The following is a 22,666-nucleotide window of genomic DNA, read 5'->3' on the forward strand; positions in this document are numbered from 1 at the left end:
CTCTGGGATGGGATATGGAGTGTTTTTCCCAATTTTTGTGATGTATTTTGCACATTGAAAACATTTCAATGCGCTCACACTGTCTCCCTCTCTCTCAAAAGTAAATAAACATTTTTTTAAATTACAAAATAAATAAGAAAATAAAAACAGTTTTTGGGAGGGTGGGGGGGCACCTGGGTGGCTCAGTCAGTTAAGTGTCCGATTCAGCTCAGGTCATGATCTCACAGTTCGTGAGTTTGAGCCCCACATCGGGCTCTGCACTAACAGCTTAGAGCCTGGAACCTGCTTCAGATTCTGTGTCTCCCTCTTTCTCTGCTCCTCCCCCACTCACTAGCTTTTTTTCTCTCTCTCTCCTTCTCTCCCTCTCTCTCTCCCTCTCCCTCTCAAAAATAAATAGACATTTAAAAAATTTTTCTTGTTTTTCTGAAGTTTTATTTATTTAAGTAATCTCTAAATCCCAGGTGGGGCTCGAACTCATGACTCCAAGATCAAGTGTCACACACTCTTTCAACTGAGCTGGTCAGGTACCCCCAACATGCATCTTAATAAACAGTCATTTCAGGGGCAGATAACTAGATCTAAGAATTTGTTTGCACTGAATCTGGCCTCATCTATCCTCTTGCAAAAATTTTGATTTTTGATTCAAAATTTTGATTTTGATTCACCACCATCCATTGAAACTCTACACTCATAAACAACAAACTCCCCATTCCCTCCTCTCCCTAGGCCCCTGGCAATCACCATTCGACTTTCTGTCTCTATGATTTTATTTATTTATTTATTTATTTATTTATTTATTTATTTATTTATTTATTTATTTATTTATTTTAATTTTCATCCAAACTAGTTAACATATAGTGCAACAATGATTTCAGGAGTAGCTTCCTTAGTGCCCCTTACCCATTTAGCCCATCCCCCCTCCCATAACCCTCAGTTTGTTCTCCGTATTTATGAGTCTCTTCTGTTTTGTCCCCCTCCCTGTTTTTATATTATTTTTGTTTCCCTTCCCTTACATTCATCTGTTTTGTCTCTTAAAGTCCTCATATGAGTGAAGTCCTATGATTTTTGTCTTTCTCTGACTTATTTCACTTAGCATAATACCCTCCAGTTCCATCCACGTAGTTACAAATGGCAAGATTTCATTCTTTTTGATTGCCGAGTAATACTCCATCATATATATATATACACCACATTTTCTTAAAAAAAATTTTTTTTAATGTTTATTTATTTTTGAGAGAGACAGAGACAGAATGCGAGTGGGTTAGGGGCAGAGAGAGAGGGAGACACAGAATCCGAAGCAGGCTCCAGTCTCTGAGCTGTCAGCACAGAGCCCAACGCAGGGTTGAACTCATGAACTGTGAGATCATGACCTGAGCTGAAGTCGGACGCTCAACCGACTGAGCCACCCAGATGCCCCTATACCACATTTTCTTTATCCATTCATCCATCGATGGACATTTGGGCTCTTTCCATACTTTGGCTATTATTGATGGTGCTGCTGTAAACATTGGGATGCATGTGTCTCTTTGAAACAGCACACCTATATCTCTTGGATAAATACCTAGTAGTGCAATTGCTGGGTCGTAGGGCAGTTCTATTTTTAGTTTTTTGAGGAACCTCCATACTGTTTCCCAGAGTGGCTGCACCAGCTTGCATTCCCATCTGTCTCTGTGATTTTGTCTAGTCTAACTACCTCATATAAGTGGAATCACACTATTTGTCCTTTTGTAACTGGCTTATTTCACTTAGCATAATATTCTTAAGGTTCATCCATGTTATAGCATGTGTCAGAATTTCCTTCATTTTTAAAGCTGAATAAAATTCTATTATATGTATATACCACATTTTGCTTATCCATTCATGTGTCAACATACACTTGGATTGCTTCCATGTTTTAGCTTTTGTGAATAATGCTGCTATGAATGTGGTTGTACAAATGTGTTTTTTCTGACCCTGCTTTCATGTATTTTGGGTATATACCCAGAGGTGGAATTGTTGGATCATACAATAATTCTATTTTTATTTTTTTGAGGAACCACCATACTCTTTTCCACAGTGGCTGTACCATTTTACATTCCCATCAACACACTGTGGATTCCCAACACACAAATGTTCTGATTACTCTTACATCCTTGAAAACCCTTGTTATTTTCTAGGGTTTTTTGTTTGTTGGTAGTAGCATCATCCTATTGGGTGTGAAGTGGTATCTCATAGTGGTTTTGAGTCGTTTATTTATTTATTTATTTATTTGAGAGAGAGAGTGGGGGAGAGGGGGAGAAGGACAGAGAGACAGAATGCCAAGCAGGCTCCACGCTGATCCCAGGATCATGACCTGAGCTGAAAACAAGAATCACTCAATTGACTGAGCCACCCAGGCGCCCCCATGATAGTTTTTTTTTTAACTGTTTATTTTCAGAGAGAGGGAGAGAGAGTGCACAAGCAAGGAAGGGGCAGAGAGAGGGGGATAGAGGATCTGCAGTGGGCTCTGCCATGACAGCAGACCAGGACCTGAGCCGAAATTGGATGCTCAACTGACTGAGCCACCCAGGCACCCTGATAAACAGATTTTTAAATTTTTCATGATTTTTTCTTTTTTGCCTAGATCTTTTGGTGTCATATCCAAAAAAACAAAAATCATTGTCAAATCCAGTGTTGTGAAGCTTTTGCCTTGTGTTTTCCTCTAAGATTTGTATAGTTTTAGATCTATAGTTGATTTACATTTGAACTACAATGGATAATGTCTGAATGTCCCCTCCAGGGAGACTATAAAGCAAATTCTGCTGATGCAAAAAGAGATTACTGCATACCATAGATTTAAACAATCTACATTAGCAGATGATATTAAGCTGTTAATAATTGTAATTCTAAAAGCAATATCCGGTATGGAGGAACATCAAAAAAATGTAAGTACTATATGATCCCACAACCTCACTTCTGGGTATATATCCCAATGAATTGAAAGCAGGACTTTAAAGAGATATTTGCACATCTATGTTCAGCGCAGCATTATTCACTACAGCCAAGAGGAGGGAGAACGCAAATGGCTGTTGCTGGATAAACAAAATGTGGTATATTAATGATATATATTCTGTGGTAAATACAGTGGTATAATAATCAGACTCAAAAAGAAAAATCCTAAAAAATAATAATGATTTGAAAAGGGGGGGGGGGATTGCCTGGCTGGCTCAGTCGGTAGAGCACATGACTCTTGTGTGGGTTTTTTTTTTTCTTTAAGTTTATATTCTTTTTTTGTTTGTTTATTTTGAGAGAGAGGAAGAGAGTGTGTGTGCACATGCATGCACAGACAGGGTAGGGGCAGAGGGAGAGGAGAGACAGAGAATTCCAAGCAGGCTCTTCAATGTAAGCACAGAGCCCAATGTGGGGTCCGATCTCATGAACCTTGAGATCATGACCAGAGCCGAAATCAGGAGTCACTTAAGAGACACTTAAGCAACTGAACTGCCCAGGTGCCAGGAGCATGTGACTCTTGATCTCATTCATGGTTGTGAGTTCATGCCCCACACTGGGTGTAGAGATTACTTAAAAATAAAAAATAATAATAATAAAAAAAGATAAAGTCAAACTAATAGAAAGTAGAATGGTGGTTACCAGGGACTGGTGGGAAAGAAATGAAGGGCTGTTGTTTGACGGATATAGAGTCTCAGGATTGCACAATAAGGTTGTGCACAACAGTGTGAATGTCCCTAACACTACTGAACTATACAGTCAAAAATAGTAAATTTTATATGTTGTTTTTCACCACAATTTTAAGAAAAAGAAGCAATATTGGCAGTAATTGAACACCATAGCCATCCCAAGACTGCACTGCTGGTGCCTTTTCCAAAGCTGCTGCAATTCCAGAGTCTGAAGAGTAGCAGCCTTGGGAAAGCTGTACTTCAGCAGCAGCCGGACTGCTTAGAATTCCAAATTCCAGGGGCGCCTGGGTGGCGCAGTCGGTTAAGCGTCCGACTTCAGCCAGGTCACGATCTCGCGGTCCGGGAGTTCGAGCCCCGCGTCAGGCTCTGGGCTGATGGCTCAGAGCCTGGAGCCTGTTTCCGATTCTGTGTCTCCCTCTCTCTCTGCCCCTCCCCCGTTCATGCTCTGTCTCTCTCTGTCCCCCAAAAAATAAATAAACGTTGAAAAAAAAAATGAAAAAAAAAAAAAAAGAATTCCAAATTCCAGGCCTCCCTCAACTGCACTGGCATCCTATTTTTAGTATATGGAGATCAAAGTCGTTGCTCTTTAACTCCCTTGGTAGGATACAGGGAAGTAGCCTTTTAGTCCTCATAGTTTACCTGTAAACACCATAAAAAGGAACTTGCATTTGTGGGGTCCATTGGTGCCCTCCACCAGGCCAAGCCTTCAGAATCACCCTGTAGGCCTGTAACTCCAGCTAGGCGGCTAGGCCGTTCTCTAACATGCGCTTAGGAAAGGTTATTTTCGCAGCAATCATTCACATTCCTCAGATCAAAGTCCCTTTTCCAGACAGGCCTGAGCAGGTGTTCTGTCTGTTAGCAAGCAGAAAGCGTGTTCTGGAATCATGGACTCGATTTTCAAAGCGCAAACAAATGCTTGTGGAATGAATGGCCCCAGGTGGAATGAAGCTTGTTCTCTTTTCTTCCTGAATGACCCGGGGACTAAGCAAGCCGCCGGTGGGGTGCATGTGCTATTAAAGGTATTCCCCATTTCCCTCATCTTTCTCCCTTTGGGTTTATTTGTAAATCATACATTGATTTCCTTGCAGGGGTCAGTCCTGCCCCATCGCGCCCTGCAGCCAAGACGTGCCCTAACTGCCGGGACGCTGAAGGCCCCAGCCCGGCCTTCAAGTCCACCCGGCCTAGAGAGGGCCCCGCGGCTGGGATATGCCTCAGACCCGGGTTCCCGTTCCTCCCCCAACTGCCACTCGTTAGCTGTGTGACCGCGGCCAGCGCCTGCTCTGTCCTGAGCACGGTCCCAGTATCCGAAATGGAGCTGGTCCACGTCTGCCCCCTCTCCGCCCCGGCTGCGCCCCGCATACCCCGGAGCCTCCCGTGACAAACCCCTGACTGCAAAACCTGGACGCTGCCCCCCGCCTGGGAGCACGCCCCGCAGAGCCGGGGACAACCAGACCCGCACGCGGCACGTGACCTTCTCGCCCGCGCGGCAAGCCCGCCGGCATCGGGGCGTGGCCTCACAGGACAGCTCTGCGGCGATTGGTCGGGGGCGGGGCCAGGCGGACCGGAGCGGGCTGTGATTGGCCGGGGGCGTTCCAGGGCGTGGCCGCGAGAGGGGTGGCCGCGGGCGGGGCCGGAGGCGGCGGGAGTCACGGCTGGCTGTCCGTGCACCTGAGAGCCGACGCCCGGGTCTTCGAAGCTGCGCCCGCCGCCTTCCCCGTCGCCATGAGCCGCTTCAAGGTGTCCAAGTTCCGGCACATGGAGGCCCGGCCGTCCCGACGCGAGGTGAGCCCTGCCCGCAGGACCCGCGCCCCTGCCCCTCCCCCTCCCCCTCCCCAGACCCGCGCGGGGACCCCCGAGCCCTCCTGCCCCGGGGCGCCCCCTTCAGGCCTGGGCCAGGCGTCCGGGTTGTGCCGTCGCGCCCGGAGGGCAGAGTCCGGCGCTGCCTGACCCGGTCTCTCTCTCTCTCTCCTCTCGAGAGACCCGCGGTTCGCCAGCTCCCCCGCCTCGCCCTGGGACCCCCAACTGGTGTAACCAGCCCGACCCGGCGGAGGCCTGAGGCCTGCGAGGCTGCCTGCCTTCTCCGCTTCCGGTCGGCCTCACTGGGGAGCCGCGGCCGGGCGCTGCTGGCACCAGCTCCTCCCTGCCGCCCCGATCGGCCCTGCCCGGGGCTGGGGTGTGGAAGGGATGCCTCTCTCTCCCCTGGCCTCCGCGAGTCCGGGTGTGTCAGCTGAAGAACAGGAGCCCCTCAGACAGAGGCGCGCCCCTCCCTCGGGCTTCCGCCGGCGCTTCCTTCTCTCGTGGCTGGCGCAAGAGCAGCTCTTCTCTTACTGGGGTGATGCTGCCAGGCGCTGGGTGGGGTCTGGGGAGGCCCAAGGAGGTGGAGCCCAGAGGAAGAGCTGAGCCAGGTGTTAGGGGGCGTCTCAGACCCCCGGAAGGGCAGCCGGCCTGATGAGAGGTATGCTTTAGAGATGCCAGTCCTGGTCTGCTGCTCCCAATGTTATTTGGAAGGCTTAGGAACTGACCTCTAGTAACCCCATCAGGAGCAAAAGCACAGCAGGGTAGCCTGGGGCAGAAGCCCAGTTTTCATCCTCTGGACGATATTTCCTCTGTACTTCCCCTCTGCTCCTGAAACCACCACTGTGAACACGACCGCACTTTCCTTCCTCTGTACTGCCTACACCCCTGTGAGGGAGACAGCCAGCAAGCAGACAGGCCTTCAAGGGCTCTGCAAGTTGTAGTAAGTGCCCTGAAGAACACAGGAGCTAAATGGCCACGTGGAGGTCATTCTCAGTACAGTGGTCAGGGTCAGCTGCAGGGAGGAGGTGACATTTAAGCTGAGACCAGAAGGGTGAGAAGCAGCCAGATACAAGAAAAGTAGGGTGGAAAAGAGCCTAGCAGAGGAATGGAAGGTGAGCCCGGGTGGATGGGGGGCAGTGTTGGGGAAGCAGGGTGTGTCACATGAGTCCAGAGCCGTCCTGCAGAGCTCAAGGACCACAGGAAGAAGTTGGATGGTTTTCTTTAAAAAAAAAAAAAAGCTTTTAAAAATGTTTATTCGTTTTTGAGAGAGAGAGGCAGAACACAGGTGGGGGAGGGGCAGAGAGAGGGAGACACAGAATCTGAAGCAGGCTTCAGGCTCTGAGCTGTCAGTCCCCAGCCTGACATGGGGCTCGAACCCACGAACCGTGAGATCATGGCCTGAGCCAAAGTCAGATGCTTAACCGACTGAGCCACCCAGGCCCCCCCAGTTGGGTGTTTTCTGAATGTGGTTGGGAGCCATTAAAAGGTTGAAAGTGGAGAGCATTGGGTAGAGATTGGCTCAGATTTGCATTAATACCGTCTTTCTGAGTGCCATCAGCGCTCCTTGAAAGGGTCTCGAGTATACTTGATGGGCCTTGGGGCTTGTCCCAGGTGGGCCTTAGTCCAGCAATGTAAACAGTCAAGCATGGGAACAGGGATTACAGAGAAAGCTTTAAACACTTTAGGTTAGGGAGAGGGGAGGACAGGTGATCTGTTCTCCTTTTCAGAGATATTCCCCGTCACTCTGAACAGTAAACATGAATCAGGAGGAAAAAATAATGCAAGAAGGTAATGTTCTACCCACGGCAGGTGAACACTGAAATAGAAACTTGCACGATGGGGGTGGTTTCCGGCATGCTGTGGGTGGGTGGGCTGGAAAACAAGGCCGCTCGGGTGTCAGGAAGCAGGCAGGAGTGTTGTACAGTGCTCTGATACCAACAGAGAAAACATGTGGGCCTTGTTGGTCTTAGTTTCAGAAAAAGTGCTCCTCTGCCCCCCGTTTGTGGGGGTGTTAATATTATCATCTTTTCGTGGAGGTGCATTGCTCACCTTTCTATGAGACTTTGTGGAGAGGCCTTGGTTCTTCCCCTTTCTGAGCTTGAGTGTTATCTCCTGGGGCTCGTAGGAGACACCCCCTGTACTTGGTGGAGGCCTTCAGCAGTGCCCTGGAGGAAGTTGAGTCTATCTTCTGTCTTAGGTGCTCACTTCTGCTTTCTCTGCTTCTCTCTCTCCCTTTTAACAGAAACAGTCCCCTGACCACACACACTGTTCAGTTGGCTTCTTGACTTCATTTAGCCTGAGGTCACTTCTGACAGCCTTCTCACCCTTATTAGAGATTTGATTTAATAGACAAAATTGTTCCCTCCATGACTTAGGTTATTATTTCAGGAACATTTTGAATATTCTAAGGGAGTGTGTGAATGGGGACAGGGTTGGATCTAAAGGAATGCATTTCTAGTGGTGCAGCTTTAAGGTCGAGTTCCCTGCATTATAACCCACCCCCTGCTTTAGTTACGATCAGAGGCCTGTCCATCACAATTCTTATTCTTTATTTTCAGGCCTGGATCGGTGACATTCGAGCAGGAACCACACCCTCGTGTGGGAACCATATCAAATCCAGCTGCCACTTGATTGCGTTTAACTCTGACCGTCCAGGTAGGAAGGTGGACATAGATTCATACATTGTCATCCTAATTAGGATGGAGCAGAAGGGCAGACTCATTTCAGGTTGGAGGCTTAGGGGATCCTCATGGGGCTCAGAGGTCAGCACCATGAAGGGCCTTCGACCCCTACAAACTGGTCAAGTGCAATAATCAGATTGATTTTGATTAGGGCATGTGTGTATACTTTGTATAAACGACACTGGCTGTGGGTTTGTTTGTTTTTGTTTGTTTGTTCTCCCCCTGGCTGTGGTTTTTAAGAGATTGGCCAGGAAGACACCGAGGGGACTGTCCCCTTTGTTTTCAGCTGATCCCCATATGCAGCCCCCTCCTCATCTGGGGGCCTGAGAATGGCTCAGGTCAGTAAGAACACCAAGATTTGAAAAGCTCCCTATGTCACTCGGGACTTTTTTTGTTGCTAGCGTTAACTCAGACCTCAAACTGACAAAAATCGGGTACCTCTTTAGCTCATATAAGTAAAAGGTCCAGAGGCTTCTCTAGAGGCTCACATATGCCATTGGCCCTGACCTGTGTCCTGTCTTTCGCCCCCAGTGCCCTTGAGTGATAGCTTCTTTCTCAGGTAAAGCTGGGAAAAGGGGCAACCGGTGGCCCTAAGCTGGCCTCGTATGACCCACAATGCTAAAAAGACCACCTTTTCCCCAGTGTCTTCTGTACATCTGATGTCACAGAAGGTTCTTGTAGGGGGTAAGAACCTAACTTTGGACTGACTGTGTCCAGAGAGTTATGATCTTATGATTGGTGGAGGCTCTGGGAAGGTCCAAGGCTGAGCTTTGGGTCTCATGTCCTCTGGGAGCCCTGGGCAGCAGACAGTTCCCATCAGGCCTGATGTCGGAGCCTCCACGTGTGTTTGACAGGTGTGCTGGGTATTGTGCCTCTGGATGGCCAAGGAGAGGACAAGAGACAGGTGGCCCACCTGGGCTGCCATTCAGGTGAGTGGAAACTGGACCCAGGAGGTCTGGAACTTGCTCCTCCCTCCCTGGGTGCAGGGACTCCTACGGTCCCATGGGTTCCCAGTCCCTCTTGCTGTCTTCACTGTGCATTTGTGCAGATGGTGTCCATATTGGAAGGCTGGGTCCTGGCTGGGAATTCCACTTGGGTGGAGAGAAGGGAAGCTGAGTGCTGCAGGTGGTTAAGCTGAGAAAGGGGGTTATGCACTGGCCAGCCCAGGCTCCAGGCTGATGCTGGCTCCCAGTCACTGTAGAGGACTCAACCCTGTGGAGTTCTTAGCCCCTTGTGCTCTCCTGGAACCCAGGAGGCCACCCCTCACCACCAGCCATCCTCCCCAGCAGGGCTGCTTGGGGCCCTTCAGGGAGGGGTCTGGCTGGGCTGCAGGGCTGCAGACAGGCCCTCACAAAGAGAGCTTTTGTCTGCTGCAGCTGCTTCTGGGGGCGCCCGGCAGCCCGCCTGGCAGTCCGCCCACTCCAAGAGAACGGCTTGCTCTCCCCGGACTGCGGCAGCCCTGGCCCAGCTGCCTCCTCTGTCCCTCTGCAGCTGCGGCGGAGGCTGTGGGCCAGTCCCTCTGGCTTGCTGGCGTTCCTGGCCGCCTGGCCGGCGACCTCGGCTGACAGAATGGGGCTGACCCTGGCTCCCCAGTCTGAGTGTGCAGCTCAGCATAGGGGTCCAGACGATGATGACGGCAGCTAACAGAGTGACGGTGGCCAAGATGGGTCAGGAGCCGTCTATGCACTAAGAACCTTGTCCATGTTTTCTCATCTAATTCTTTCTTAAAGCTCTTTACAACTTTACTGAGGTATCATTTATATTCCATTGATATTACTTGTTTTCAGTTAATAGTGTGATTACTTTTATTAAAGTTACAGAGGTAGGGGCGCCTGGGTGGCTTGGTCGGTTAAGCGTCCGACTTCGGCTCAGGTCATGATCTCACGGTCCGTGAGTTCAAGCCCCGCGTCGGGCTCTGTGCTGACAGCTCAGAGCCTGGAGCCTGTTTCAGATTCTGTGTCTACCTCTCTCTCTGCTCCTCCCCTGTTCATGTTCTATCTCTCTGTCTCAAAAATAAACATTAAAAAAATAATAATAAAAAAATAAAGTCACAGAGGTAGGTATCTGTAACCCAGTGTTAGGACGTTTCCGCAAAGGGTCCTCGTGCCCCTTTGCAGTTACTTCATTTCCACCTCTGGTGCCAGTGGATCCTCTTCCTGCCCCTGCTGCCAGGGTCTTGGAGCTCCCTCCGCTGCCCGGCCAGCTGCTGTCTTTGTAAATAGTCTTGTGAGGACGTGGTCACGCCTCTTCATTGACATTCAGCCTGTGACTGCTTTCTCCCAGCAACTACACAATTGAGTAGTTGTGACAGAGACCGTCTGGCCCTCAAACCCTGAGATAGTTACTGCCTCCCCCTTTGCAGAAGACGTTCGCCAGCTTTTCCTCTACAGCGCAGCCTTTTCTGGACACTTGACATAAATGGAATTACACCACACGTAGTCTTTAAAATCTGGCCTCTTTCACTGAGTTTCGTGATTTGAGGTTCGTCTGTGTTGTAACATGTGGAAGAAGTCTGCTTTCTCATCCACTCTTGCACCTTTTTGAAGTAGATTTTTAACCGTTTTTTAGCTAAGAAAACTGAGGCTTGAAGAGATCGGGAACCTGCCAACACCGGCACCGCGGTTGGCGGAGCCAGACTCGGAACCAGGTCTTGTGAGACCCCTGTGTGCTTGGTGCACTTGACCCATGGGGGAACTGCCCCGGGCTGCTGGTGTCTGTAGGTTGTAAGGCCCCGTTACTGGAAGGGCTTTGAGGAGAAGCTGGACCAAGCCTCTTCTGAGGGCTGGTAGCCTCACCACGGCCTCAACTGTTGACCTTGCCAGCACACTGCTCCCGGGATAACTTTGGCTCCTGAGAACCTGCTTTGGAGACAGTGGCACACTCTGTCCTCTTAGGTGCGGTGGTGGGGGGCAGTGTGGTGGGCTGGCCTCTGGCTGCCTCCCTGCCTTTGGGGGTGCCTTCTGCCTCCTGGCTCAAGGCCAAGCGGCCTTCCAGCCCAGCTGCCCAGGAGAGCAGATGGCTGGGAAGCGCTGAGAGAATAGTCCTGCGTTCTTCGCTGTGGGGCGGCTGGGTGCTTGCTCCGATTTGGGAGAGGCAGTGCGGTGGTATGCTGAGGATGTAGGTTCTGAAACCAAACTGCCCGCACAACCACCAGCCTGGCCCTTTCTTAGCTGTGTAACTCTGGGCTGGTTACTTAACCTTTCTGTCCCCATGCTCCGCTTGGGGATGATGCCACAGTGCCATCCCGAGGGGTGGTTGTGAGGATTCGGTGAGGTAAACGCACGTACGGAACACTGGCCTGTCAGCTCAGCTGCGCACTCAGGTCGACCCGGTCGCTGCTTCTCATCCCCTTGGGAATGCCAGGTGGCTCTCGCTGGCCACTGCCCTGTCCAGTGTGGAGCCCACAAGCAGGGTGGCAGTGTTCCAGGAGTCTGGGCCAGGGCTGTCCCACGGGGTCCCTGTCTTCACTGCTCCTTGTCTTTGTCTCTTTCGGCCGGGGTGCCCGGAGTCTGGCTCTGGCCTGAGAGGAAAGCATACCTGCTTGACCCCACTGGGGCGGCAGGCAGCAGGGAAAGTCACCGTGCGCCTTGCTCTGGTGATGCAAGCCTGGCCATCATGCTCACACCCCCTGCTGGTTTCAGGAACTGTGGGTTTCCTCTCTGCGCTGTGGCTCACTCTGCGTGCCCCTATCTCCCTCTCCTGGCCTTCCGGAGCTGAGCAGTTCAGGTTCTTAGATTGCAAAGAACTGAGGCCAGCTCCAACTTGCTTTAGCCAAAAAGGGATTTGGAGGAAAGCTTCCAGAACTGAAAGCCTGGGGAGCTTCCAGAGCTGAAGGAGCAGCTGGATGTACAGGCCTTAGGAGGGTCCTGGCTAGGACCTGACGGCTCCTTCCCAGCTGGCTGCCCTCCCCCCAAGGCTAGTCCCTGAGGCACCCTGTCACCAGACCTCACTTCCTGGTTTAATTGCCTTATGAGAGCAGCTGGCTGCTCAGACTCGGGTCAGGTGCCCTCAAGCCAAGTGTCAGCCCCGGTGGGACCTGAGGAGCAGAGAGCTCCTAGCCTAGGCCCGTCATCCAGGCCCCGCCTCCCAGATGTTCTAACCTGTTCTGGTCCTTCATATTCCCCAGGGCTCCCCGTGCCTCCTCCACGAAGCTGCCCTGACCCCTGACCTTGGGGTCCCCCTGCGTGCTCAGTCCATGTTTTGCCACGTCTGCAGAGACGTGTGAGGTGGTGAGGGTCTCCTAGGGCTGGGTGGCAACTGTCTGGTTTGTGAATACCTCGTGGGCCCAGAGCAGGGCTGGTACTCGCATTCATTCACATGCTGATGTGCTGAACCCCGCATTGCATTCTGGGTTTTGAGCAAAGGCAGGTGCTCAGTAGTTTGAGGAGCTTTGTGTCTGTCATCCTGCTAGCTTCCTGACGCAGGGCTTTGCCCGTTCTGGGGCATGTATATCACAGGCAGGGGTTTCCAGAAGTGCCTTTCCTTGTGGGCTTTCAGCCCACCACCGTGTGGGCAGAGGTGTCCCCTGTGAAACCCTAGGCTGCGGTTGTCTGCCTTGGGGAGACATCACATCGGACTGGAAACAAAGTTCTGGTGAGTTCTCATGAGGCCCATGTCAGTCGTTGCTCTCCCACAGACCTGGTCACGGACTTGGATTTCTCTCCCTTTGATGACTTTCTTCTGGCCACGGGTTCAGCCGACAGGACGGTGAGTGGAGCTGCTGGACAAGTTGCTCAATGCGCCTCCCCCTCCCCTCAAGGGCCCTCAGCCCCTCCACAGGCCTCCAGGGCTGGGCTAGCCCAAATTCTCAGTTCCTTGATCTACACCAGCTCCCGTGAGCTTCTGTGTGCTTGCTGGGAGCTGTGGCCCTGACTTGCCATTCTGCTGTTTGGCTGCCTGAGGAGAGCAGGGCTGGGGTGGTGTGGGACATTGAGGAGACAGAGCAGAGCCCCACTCCATGGCTTCTGTCTCCCCCACCCCCGCCTCTAATTACACCCTATGATCCTGGGCTGGATTACCCTGGCTTTCCTAACACAGGATACACAGCCTCTATGTCCAGGTACAACCCCTGGGGTTGGGGGCAGCCCTGGGCAAGACCAGCTGGAGGCTCTCCCCAGCCCTGGGCTCACTGACCTGCTGTTTCCCGTAGGTGAAGCTGTGGCGACTACCGGCCCCTGGCCAGGCGCTGCCCTCGGTGCCGGGGCTGGTGCTGGGCCCTGAGGGCGTCCAGGTGGAGGTACTGCAGTTCCACCCCACCGTGGACGGTGTCCTGGTGAGTGCGGCGGGCACCGCCGTGAAGGTCTGGGATGTAACCAAGCAGCAGGCCCTCACAGGTACGGGCCGCGCTGGCCTTGCCCACCCTGGGCGGCCCCCCGGCTGGACGGCACTCTGTTGCTTTATGTTTTTGCTAACGTGAATTTTAAAATCTGTGTTAAAGTTTCATGTGTACGTGGTTTGAAAGGTGGTAAGATTCCGGCAGACGTATTACACATGCTCCATCCGTCCCACTTCCTGTAGGCATCTGTTTTCATTTCATGTAGCTGTTTTTCTTCCATATGTCTAAATAACTTCCTCATACTGTTATTTCTCGAACTGTATGTCACTTCGATTTTGAAAACAAACGTCTGGCTGCTTCTCTGCCAGGCGGGGATTTTGCTCTCTTACAGCCCCTTCCCCCACGCTTCTCTCGATTTCACGACCTAGCCTGTCTTAGTCCATCCCGAGTCCAGCTGCTCTAACACACCACCACAGCCGGGGCGCTCATTTCTCGTGGTTCCGGAGGCTGGACGTCCAAGATCTGGGTGCCGGCAGGTTCCGTGTTTGGTGAGAACCCACTTCCTGGGTCACAGATGGTCGTCCTGGTGGTGTGGTCCTCACGTGGTGGAAGGGACGAGGACACTCTCAGGGCCCCTTTCTTAGGGGTACTAATCCGGTTTGGGAGGCTTCACCCTTGTGACCTAATCACCTCTTTCAAGCCCTGCCTCCAAACACAGTGGGAGTTAGGCTTCAACTCGTAGGGCGATACAAACATTCAGACTACGCGTAGATGATGACAGTCTAGAGCCCGATTGCTCAGTGAATGGTTACGACCCTGCACTGTGACCCCCACGGAGCCCTGGCGTTCTCTGGTGATGCCACTGAGTCGTTTCTGCCGAAGCCCTGACACGCTCATCCCCTTTTTTAGGGAAAAGACGTGAGGCTCAATGAGTTAAAGGACAGCCTTGCCTTCTAGAACTGTGCAGGGTGACCAGGGCGGGACACCAAGGTGGTGTCCCCATCTCTGGGGCTGGGACCCAGGGGCCAACCAAGGGCCCCCAGTAGCATAAACTACACACAGAGAGCTCCTGGTACAGTCAAGGAGACCAGCTTAACCTTTGGAGCAGAGGTGAAGGTTACCAGGCAGGATGTCACTAGGGGGTCACCCAGCTGTAACTGCTGCATCTCAGGTCCTCTCGTGCTGCCACTGTGCTGAGGGCCTTGCATGTTGCAGATGAAATTAAACAACTTGACCAAGAACAAGGAGCAAGTGGGTGGCAGGGCTGGGATTGATCTCGGGGCAGTGAGCCCTGGCATAGTGGTCCTCTGCTGCTGCAGAACAAGTGATCACAAAACCTAGGGGTTTAAAACAATTAGGAGCATCTGTTTATGTCACAGTTTCTGAGGGTCCAAGATTTGAGAGCTGCTTAGCCGGGTGGTTCTGGCTAAGGGTCTCTTACGAGGCTACAGTTGAGACACTGGCTTCGTCATCTGAAGACGTGACTGGGGCAGGAGGCTCAGCTTCTCAGAGGGTTCATGGACATGGTGCTGGCTATGAGCAGGATGCCTCAGTCCTTGCCATGGGGCCTGTCCCCGGGCCGCCTGAGTGCCCCCACAGCATGGCGGCTGGCTGCCCCTGGTGGACCGTCTGGGTCTCTCTCCTTGCGTCCGTAGCCTCAGGTGTCCCTTGGCTTGTACGTGGCGTCTTCTCCGTGTCTTCGCATCGTCTTCCCTCTGTGCACGTCCAATTCTGTGTCCACATTTCCCTTTTCATGAGGACCAGTCATACAGGACTAGGGTCCACCGTAATGATACCAGCTTAACTTGATCTGCAAAGACCCCATTTCCAGATAAAGTTATAGTGCAGGTGTTGAGGGTTAGGATGTCAGCATCCTTGTTTGTTTTTTTTTAAGTTTATTTATTTTTAAGTAACGTCTACACCCCACAGGGGCTCGAACTCATGACTCCCAAGATCCAGAGTCACATGCTCTTTCAATATTGCCAGCCAGACGTCCCAGCATCTTTTCGTGAAGGAGACAATTCAACCTATAATAGGAGGAGCATCAAAGAATTTGTGGATATATTTCAAAAAAATTTTTTTAACGTTTATTTATTTTTGAGAGAGAGGGAGAGGGTGGAGGAGGGGCAGAGAGGTAGACACAGAATCTGAAGCAGGCTTCGGGTTCTGAGCTGTCAGCACAGAGCCTAATGTGGGGCTCGAACTCATGAACCGCAAGATCATGGCCTGAGCCGAAGTTGGATGCTTAACTGACTGAGCCCCTATGCCTATGTGGACATATTTCAAAACTGTCACACTGGGGAAGGAGCAGGGGTGGCCCAAGCAGAGTCCAAGGTGGGAATGTGGCTCAGCCACGGGGTGGTGTCATTTAGGTGGGGTGTGTTGGTGAGTGACTGGAAGTAACCCTGGGTGGGAAGTGAGAGCCCGTCTGAGGAGCAGGGAGCCTCAGAAGGTTTTTGAGTGCAAGCGTGGCCTGCTGAGGGCAGGGCTAAAGGGAGAAGTCCCGGGTGCAGTGCAGCGTGTCTGGGAGGACATGCACCTCGTGCTCTTCCCGCAGGAGAGGGGCCCTTGCAGCTCCGGCCTGCACCCTGGGAAGTTATCCCCAGCCAGGTCCTCCTGCACCCGCTTCCCTGGTGCTCCCATTGCCCAGGGCAGGGTGGGGAGACACTAGATGCCCTCCTGACCTTGGCTGCTTCTCTACAGAGCTGGCGGCCCATGGGGACCTGGTGCAGGGTGCTGTCTGGAGCCGGGATGGAGCCCTGGTGGGCACGACGTGCAAGGTAAGCAGCTGGACAGTGAGACCTGGCTCCGTGGGGGGACCAGGGGGACCAAGGGCTTCTCTGAAAGAGAAAATGTGGGGTCTGCATACCTGGGAGATCCTCTTTCCAAAATTCTTTTCTCTGCCTTCTTGGAAGACCCATTTTCCAGGTGGGTTTTTGTTTTTGTTTTTGTTTTTTTGGTGTCAAGTTTTATTTCCCATTTGGTTCATTAGACAGTAAGTTCCAGGTGTTGGCCTGTGCTCTGCAGTCAGCGGGGCCGCTAGCCCCCAAGCAGCCCCTGCTGGAGGGCAAGGTGGTTGTGCAGCAGGGCGTGGTTCGCTTGCTCTGTCTCTGCTGGTGCACGCCCCTTCCCAGGGACAGCGAGGTGGGGCCTCCCTCGCTGAGGAGGAGGGGACAGGCGTTCCAGGCAGAAGCACCAGCTGGACAGGTTGGGGCTGTGACCTCCCCCTCCAATGAGAAGCCCTCTCTGCCCTGATTTGCATGCCCTTAGCTCTTCACAGAGTGAGGTCGAGAGGGAGGGAAGGAGGAGAGTGGCAGGAGATAGTCACCACCGGGAGTTTTTACTTTATGGTTACCAGAGGAGCGTAGTTTGTGCCTGTTTTATAAATTTGGGACAGGAGTGGAGAAGTAAAAAAAAATCACCTGTAATCCTCCCCCCCCAGGGGCGATGTCTGTCACCATCTTGACATCTTTCTCTCTGAACTTTTCTTAGGCATGTTTTCCTGTATGTGTTGAGATCGCACTCTCCACGTTACTCTACCCTGTGTTTTACGTTCTGTGTAATATGTATGTTTTCCAGTTCATCAGTAATTGAATGAACATCACAGAAAATATTCTATCATTCAGATTTACGAGTTCACTTGAGTTATGCTGTTACAAGTTATAACATCTGAATATATTTGTATACAGATTTTTTGAGGGGTTTTGTTTTTTGTTTGCAATGTGACTTTCTTAAATTAAAAAAAAAATTTAAGATTATTCATTTTGAGAGACTGTGTGCACACACATGGGGGAAGGGCAGAGAGATGGAATAAGAGAGAATCCATAGCAGGCTCTGCACTGTTAACACAGAGCCCAACGTGGGGCTCGAACCCACGATCCGTGAGATCATGACCTGAGCCGAAACCAAGAGCTGGACGCCTAGCTGACTGAGCCATCCAGGTGCCGCTCAACATGACTTTAAAAAAAATTTTTTTTAACATCTATTTATTTTTGAGAAAGAGGAGGAAAGAGAGAGAGAGAGAGAGCGCACACGCATGAGCCAGGAAGAGGCAGAGAGAGAGAGAGAGGGAGACACAGAATCCAAGGCAGGCTCTGGGCTCTGAGCTATCAGCACAGAGCCTGATATGGGGCTTGAACTCACGAACCGTGAGAGCCAAAGTCAGACGCTTAACCAACTGAGCCACCCAGGCACCCCTCAATGTGACTTTCTTAGCTTAGAAAGCTTAGGGGCCGGCAAACTTCTGTAAAGGACCAGATAGTACATACTTTGGGTTTTGCAGGCCACGCTGTCTCTGTCGGTGCCGTTTTGTAACAAGGAAGCGGCTACAGACAAATGTAAATGGTGAGCATGTCCACGTTCTAGTAAAACTGTATCTGCAGAATCAGATCTCGGGTTGTGGGTTGGATTTGGCTGACTTGGCCTGAGGGCCTTAGCTCCCTCTCCCCCCACCCGCCACCCCGGGTCTAGATTTTTACCAGGGACATTGCTGGCTTGGAGGTTGTGAAGGTTTGTCAGCTGGTTGGTAGATTTTCCCTAGCTGTCTTCCAGAGGAGTAATGCCAGCCTCCTGGGGCTGTGTGTGGAGGTTGTGGTTCCAGCCTGGGCTTTGGGAGGGGACTTGGGTGTCTGTTCCGCCCTCTGAACCTGCTGCTCTGCCGCTTCTCATCCGAAACGCGGGACAGCAGGAGCACCGGTCCCGCAGGCGGAAGCCCTGCCACTGGGCCCCTGCCCTTCTCTGGCCTTAGAGCTCCTCCAGTGGGTGCCTGAAGGGCTCAGATCTGCAGCTGTGACAGAGGATAGTGGGAAGGTGCCTTGGCTTCCCCAGTAGCAGAGCGGCCCTGAGCAGATGAGGGCAGCATCCTCACGGGAGGTGCAGGTGTGGTCTCCACCAGTATGAATGTTCTGATGTTAACGGCCCTCGCCCGGACCGGCCTGCCTGGGGTATGGCTGTGGGGCTCAGGGCAAGCCGGGGCCACCTCTCTTAGAGCTCTCTCTGGCCACAAGGCTGGATGGCTTCCTGGTGAGGGGGATCCCGCCAGTGTCCACCCATGGCCTGCAGGTGTGACTTGGATGGTCCTTCACTTAAGAGCTGCGGCCCACAAGGCCAGTCCAGGCTGCAGCCTGGAGGGAGGTGGCTTCTCTCGGTCTTGCATCCACTGCCCCGTGTCAGCTCCAGGCCCCCAGCCCAGTCGCAGGTAGGATGTCTGAGAGTCAGGTGTCTAGAGGCTTGACATGGGTCACTTCCTGTGGAGCAGTCAGAGAGACCCCTCCCCTCCACAGAGCTCACAGCCCAGCACGGTGGTTTCTGGTTTCCGTGAGGCTACAAAGAGTTGGATTAGGATGCAGGCTTGTCTCCCAGGGCTTCTGCCGTGTGAGGAGGCAGCCAGGTGAGGAGTGCCAGCAAAAGGAGCTGCGGGCGACCGCCGGCGAAGGGAGGCGGGTGGGGCGAGGGCGAGTATGAGGCCAGCTGAGAGCAGTGGGCATGGGGGAGGGGGGAATCCAGCAAGAGGGGGTGGAGCTGGGGGGGGGGCATGGGGAGGCCATGAGGAGTGTTGCAGCCCCCAGGAGAGGGGGCAGTGCAGGTGCCAGGCCTCCGGGACTGGAGACGGGACTGGGTGACCGAGGGCAGGGAGGAGGGCCTAGAGCGTGGGAAGGAGGGTGTCAGCTCTGGGGAGTTAGCAGAGGGTTTACTGAGGAAGTGTGCAGCTGTCCAGGCACTCCTCCCCAGGGGTCTGAGCCCCATTTGCCTCCCAGTTTGAACGGTGGGGTGGGGGGGTGAAAAGTGGCCCGGTCGCAGAATGCCCCTCTGTGTCCTGCCACCTCCTGTCGGCGTGATGAGTCAGCTTCCTATAGGCTGTTGTCTCCTGAGGATGAGTGAGTTTGATGAGGCCACAGCTCGGTCCGGTGGAACTCTCCTGCCCCTCTCGACCCAGGAGCCTGAGATTGTGGAGTAGGAACCACTGGTTCCCCACATGGGTGGCTGGAGTAGAGCCCTCCCCCACGCCCACCTCTGCTTTCCTGGACCTGGGTGCTCTACCTGTGGGGACACAGCACCTGACATTGCCGCGTCTGGGTGCAGCATCCTGGGGGGGACGCTGTTCTACAGGGTGTGATCTCCACTCCGAGCTGTCAGTGGTGGCTGGGGGCCACCACGGTCCTGAGTTTGCTGCTGCCCTCTCCTGTCAAGGGGCACCCTCAGGATCCTGGTCGGGGGTCTGAAATGCCAAAACCTTTGGGGAATGGTCCTGTGGGGGGGCCCCCCCCATGACTGAAGGTCAGGAGGAGGTGTCCGTGGGTTTGTCCTGAGCACGTGGGGGAGCCAGTGAGGGGCCCGCCCTCTGCAGGAGGGGGCTCTACTCAGACGGGTTGCAGGCTGGGCTCTAGGTTTATACACAGGACTGCCTGATTTGGGTACAGCGTGGGGGACACTCTGCTTCCTCTCGGGGCTTCCCCCTCTCCACACCATCTCCTGCTGGCTGTCTGGTTCTGCCTCCCAGGACCCCTGATTTTACCGCAGAAGCCCCTTCCTGTTCTCTTCCCAGCTCCTCCAGCTGAGGGAAATGCAGCCAACCACTAGGGGGCGTGTCGGCCTCACGGATGGGCAGGCAAGCTGCGATCCCGCTCCACGTGGTCCGGTTGTGTCTGTGAGCCCAGTGAGGACATACACCTTGGCCACCCAGGGCCACCCCCTCTGCCGTGGCCCAGCAGGCCAGGCCAGCCTCCAGTGCCCAGTCTGACCCCTGGTGTGGATCCAGTGTTGAACCCCCTGCATTTGGTGGCCCAGCTGCCTTTGGGGAGCACCCATGCGGCAAGAATTGGGACTCTGACCTGTGAGACGTGTTGCTATCACTTGTCCTCGTCCTACCCGGGGCTTAGGGGTTTGCCCAGGTCACAGAGCCCGTAAGTGCTGGAGTTGGCATCCAAACCCAGGCCATCTGTCTCTCCACATGGCTCCTGGTGGGAGTGGCCCCTGTTGCCAGGAGACTTTCTCTCTCTCTCTCTCTTTTTGAAGTTTATTTATTGGGGTGCCTGTGTGGCTCAGTCTGTTGGGCATCTGACTTCAGCTCAAGTCGTGATCTCATGGTCACAAGGCTCATGCGTTCGAGCCCTATGTCAGGTGCACTGCTGTCAGCAGAGAGCCTGCCTCTGATCCTCTGTTCCCTTCTCTCTCTCTGCCCCTCCCTGGCTCACGATCTCTGTCTCTGTCTCAAAAATAAATAAACATTTAAAAGTAAATAAATAAAATTTATTTACTCATTCTGAGAGAGCAGAGAATACAAGAGGGGGAAGGGCAGAGAGAAAGAATCCCAAGCAGGCTCCTCACTGTCAGCACAGAGCCCAACGCGGGGCTCAAACCCACCATCCATGAGATCATGACCTGAGTCATGAGTCAAGAGTTGGACGCTTAAATGCCTGAGCCAACCAGGCGCCCCAAAGAGGCATTCTCTCTTGCCCATAGTCTCTCAAGATCCTCTGTCTCTCACTGTCTCTCCCTGTTGTCTGTCTCTCGCTGCCCTGTTTCTCCTCGATCTTCTGGTTGTCCTCTGTCTCTCTGTCTGTCTCTCTTTGTTCTCTCCCTGTTCTCTGTCTCTGTCAGTCTGTGCCTCTCTCCATCTGTCTCCATTGTTCGCTCTTCTCTCGGCCTGTTTCTGTCCTGTGCACCTCTAGACAGCGTCCTCCTGAACTCAAGGCTGTGGGTGGTGCCGCACAGCACGGCTGATCCTGGGGCCGGGCCTGGTTCCCGCATGGCACGTAGCAAGTGCTCTGTGAACTGCGGCTGGGAAGACTTTGACAGGAGTGACCCAAGGACCCTGGGACCCTGCCAGCGTGTCAGGAAGTCCTGGGCCTGGCCCTCTCTGTTGTTCACTTGTCCACTTGTCCAGCACTTACCCGCTACCCCCTCCATTCCCACCGTCTGGTCTCCTGGCATGACCTTGTCTTCCCCTTCATGTCACGTGTCAGCAAGTTCCTGTTTCCACATATTTGTTCATGCATTTCCACCTCCTTTGAATACCTTTCCCTTCCCAGTGCAAGCTCTGCCTGTACTTCAAGGTTCATCTCAGCACCCAAGCGGGAACCAGGCAGAAACTGAGCAGCTAGTACCTGGTACCTGGGGTTCTCATGTCCCTCCTCCCTGTCTGGTCTCGCGTTGGTTGGGGTGGTGCATTTGCTGTAGGTAAACCGCTGTTGCTGCATGAACTGAAGGTCACAGTTTACACGAGGGCTCACTCTGGATGATGCATTGTAGGGGTTTTGACGAACGCACGACATCACGTGCCCACCGTGACAGCATTATGCAGAATAGCTTCGCCGCCCTCAAGTGCCCTGTGCTTCACCCATTCACCATCCCCCTCCAAACTGCTGGCAACCACTGATTCTTTTGCTGTCTCTCAAATGTTATTTGCCTTTTCGCGGATGTCATGTAGTTGAAATCATACAACACACAGCCTTTCCAGATTGGCTTCTTTCCCTTAGTCAGGTGCACTCGTGGGCCCTCCATGGCTTTTTGTGGACCAAGAGCTACTTCTTTATGGTGGTAAAAAACGCATCATAAAATTTGCCATCTTAACCATTAAAAAATTTGTTAACACTTACTTTTGAGAGAGAGAGCACACGTGTACATGAACACGTGTAAGTTGGGGAAAGGCAGAGAGAGGGAGACAGAGGATCCGAGGCGGGCTCCATGCTGTCAAAGCAGAACCCACCGTGGGGCTCAAACCCACGAACCGTGAGATCATAACCTAAGCTGAAATCAAGAGTTGGCCGCTTAGCCGACGAGCCACCTAGGCGCCCCTTGAGCATTTTTTAAATATACGGTAACGTTAAGTTTATTTACATTGTTGTGAAACAGGTCTCCTGAACCAAAACTCTATACCCATTAAACAACAACGTCCCTTTGCCCCCTCTCCCCGCTAGCCCTCAGTAACCGCCATTCTGTTCCCCGTGTGTGATTTGAGCTACCTTAAATACCTCGTGTAAGTGAATCATAGACGATTTGTCCTTTTGTGGCTGGCCTACTTCATTTACCCTAATGTCCTGGAGGTTCATCTGTGTTGTGCTATGTGACAGGATGTCCTTCTTCAGGCTGAATACCATCCCATCGTATGTGGGGACCACATTGTGTTTATCCGCTCATCTGTCAGTGGGCTCTTGGGCTGCCTCCACCTCTTGGCTGTTGTGAATAATGCTGCAGTGAGTGCTGTGAATAATAACGTGAATAACGAACATGGGCACCCTCTTGGTGACCCTCTTCCC

General features: G+C 52.8%; 1 protein-coding gene across 1 annotated transcript in view; it reads left to right on the top strand.

The window, feature by feature from the left end:
* Positions 1-5,304: 5,304 nt before the first annotated feature.
* CORO7 (coronin 7) overlaps positions 5,305-22,666 on the top strand; it is a 57,212-nt gene continuing 39,850 nt past the window's right edge. The window contains exons 1-6 of the mRNA XM_047087758.1: positions 5,305-5,438; positions 8,012-8,108; positions 8,989-9,063; positions 12,771-12,841; positions 13,284-13,467; positions 16,113-16,189. Coding sequence (XP_046943714.1) covers positions 5,379-5,438; positions 8,012-8,108; positions 8,989-9,063; positions 12,771-12,841; positions 13,284-13,467; positions 16,113-16,189 — 564 coding nt within the window. The 5' untranslated portion in view covers positions 5,305-5,378. The remainder of the gene's footprint in view (positions 5,439-8,011; positions 8,109-8,988; positions 9,064-12,770; positions 12,842-13,283; positions 13,468-16,112; positions 16,190-22,666) is intronic.

This window comes from Lynx rufus, unplaced genomic scaffold (assembly GCF_022079265.1).
Source record: "Lynx rufus isolate CCGP_SWC_20201006 ecotype Redwood Valley unplaced genomic scaffold, mLynRuf1.p SCAF_23, whole genome shotgun sequence".
Lineage (NCBI taxonomy): Eukaryota > Metazoa > Chordata > Mammalia > Carnivora > Felidae > Lynx > Lynx rufus.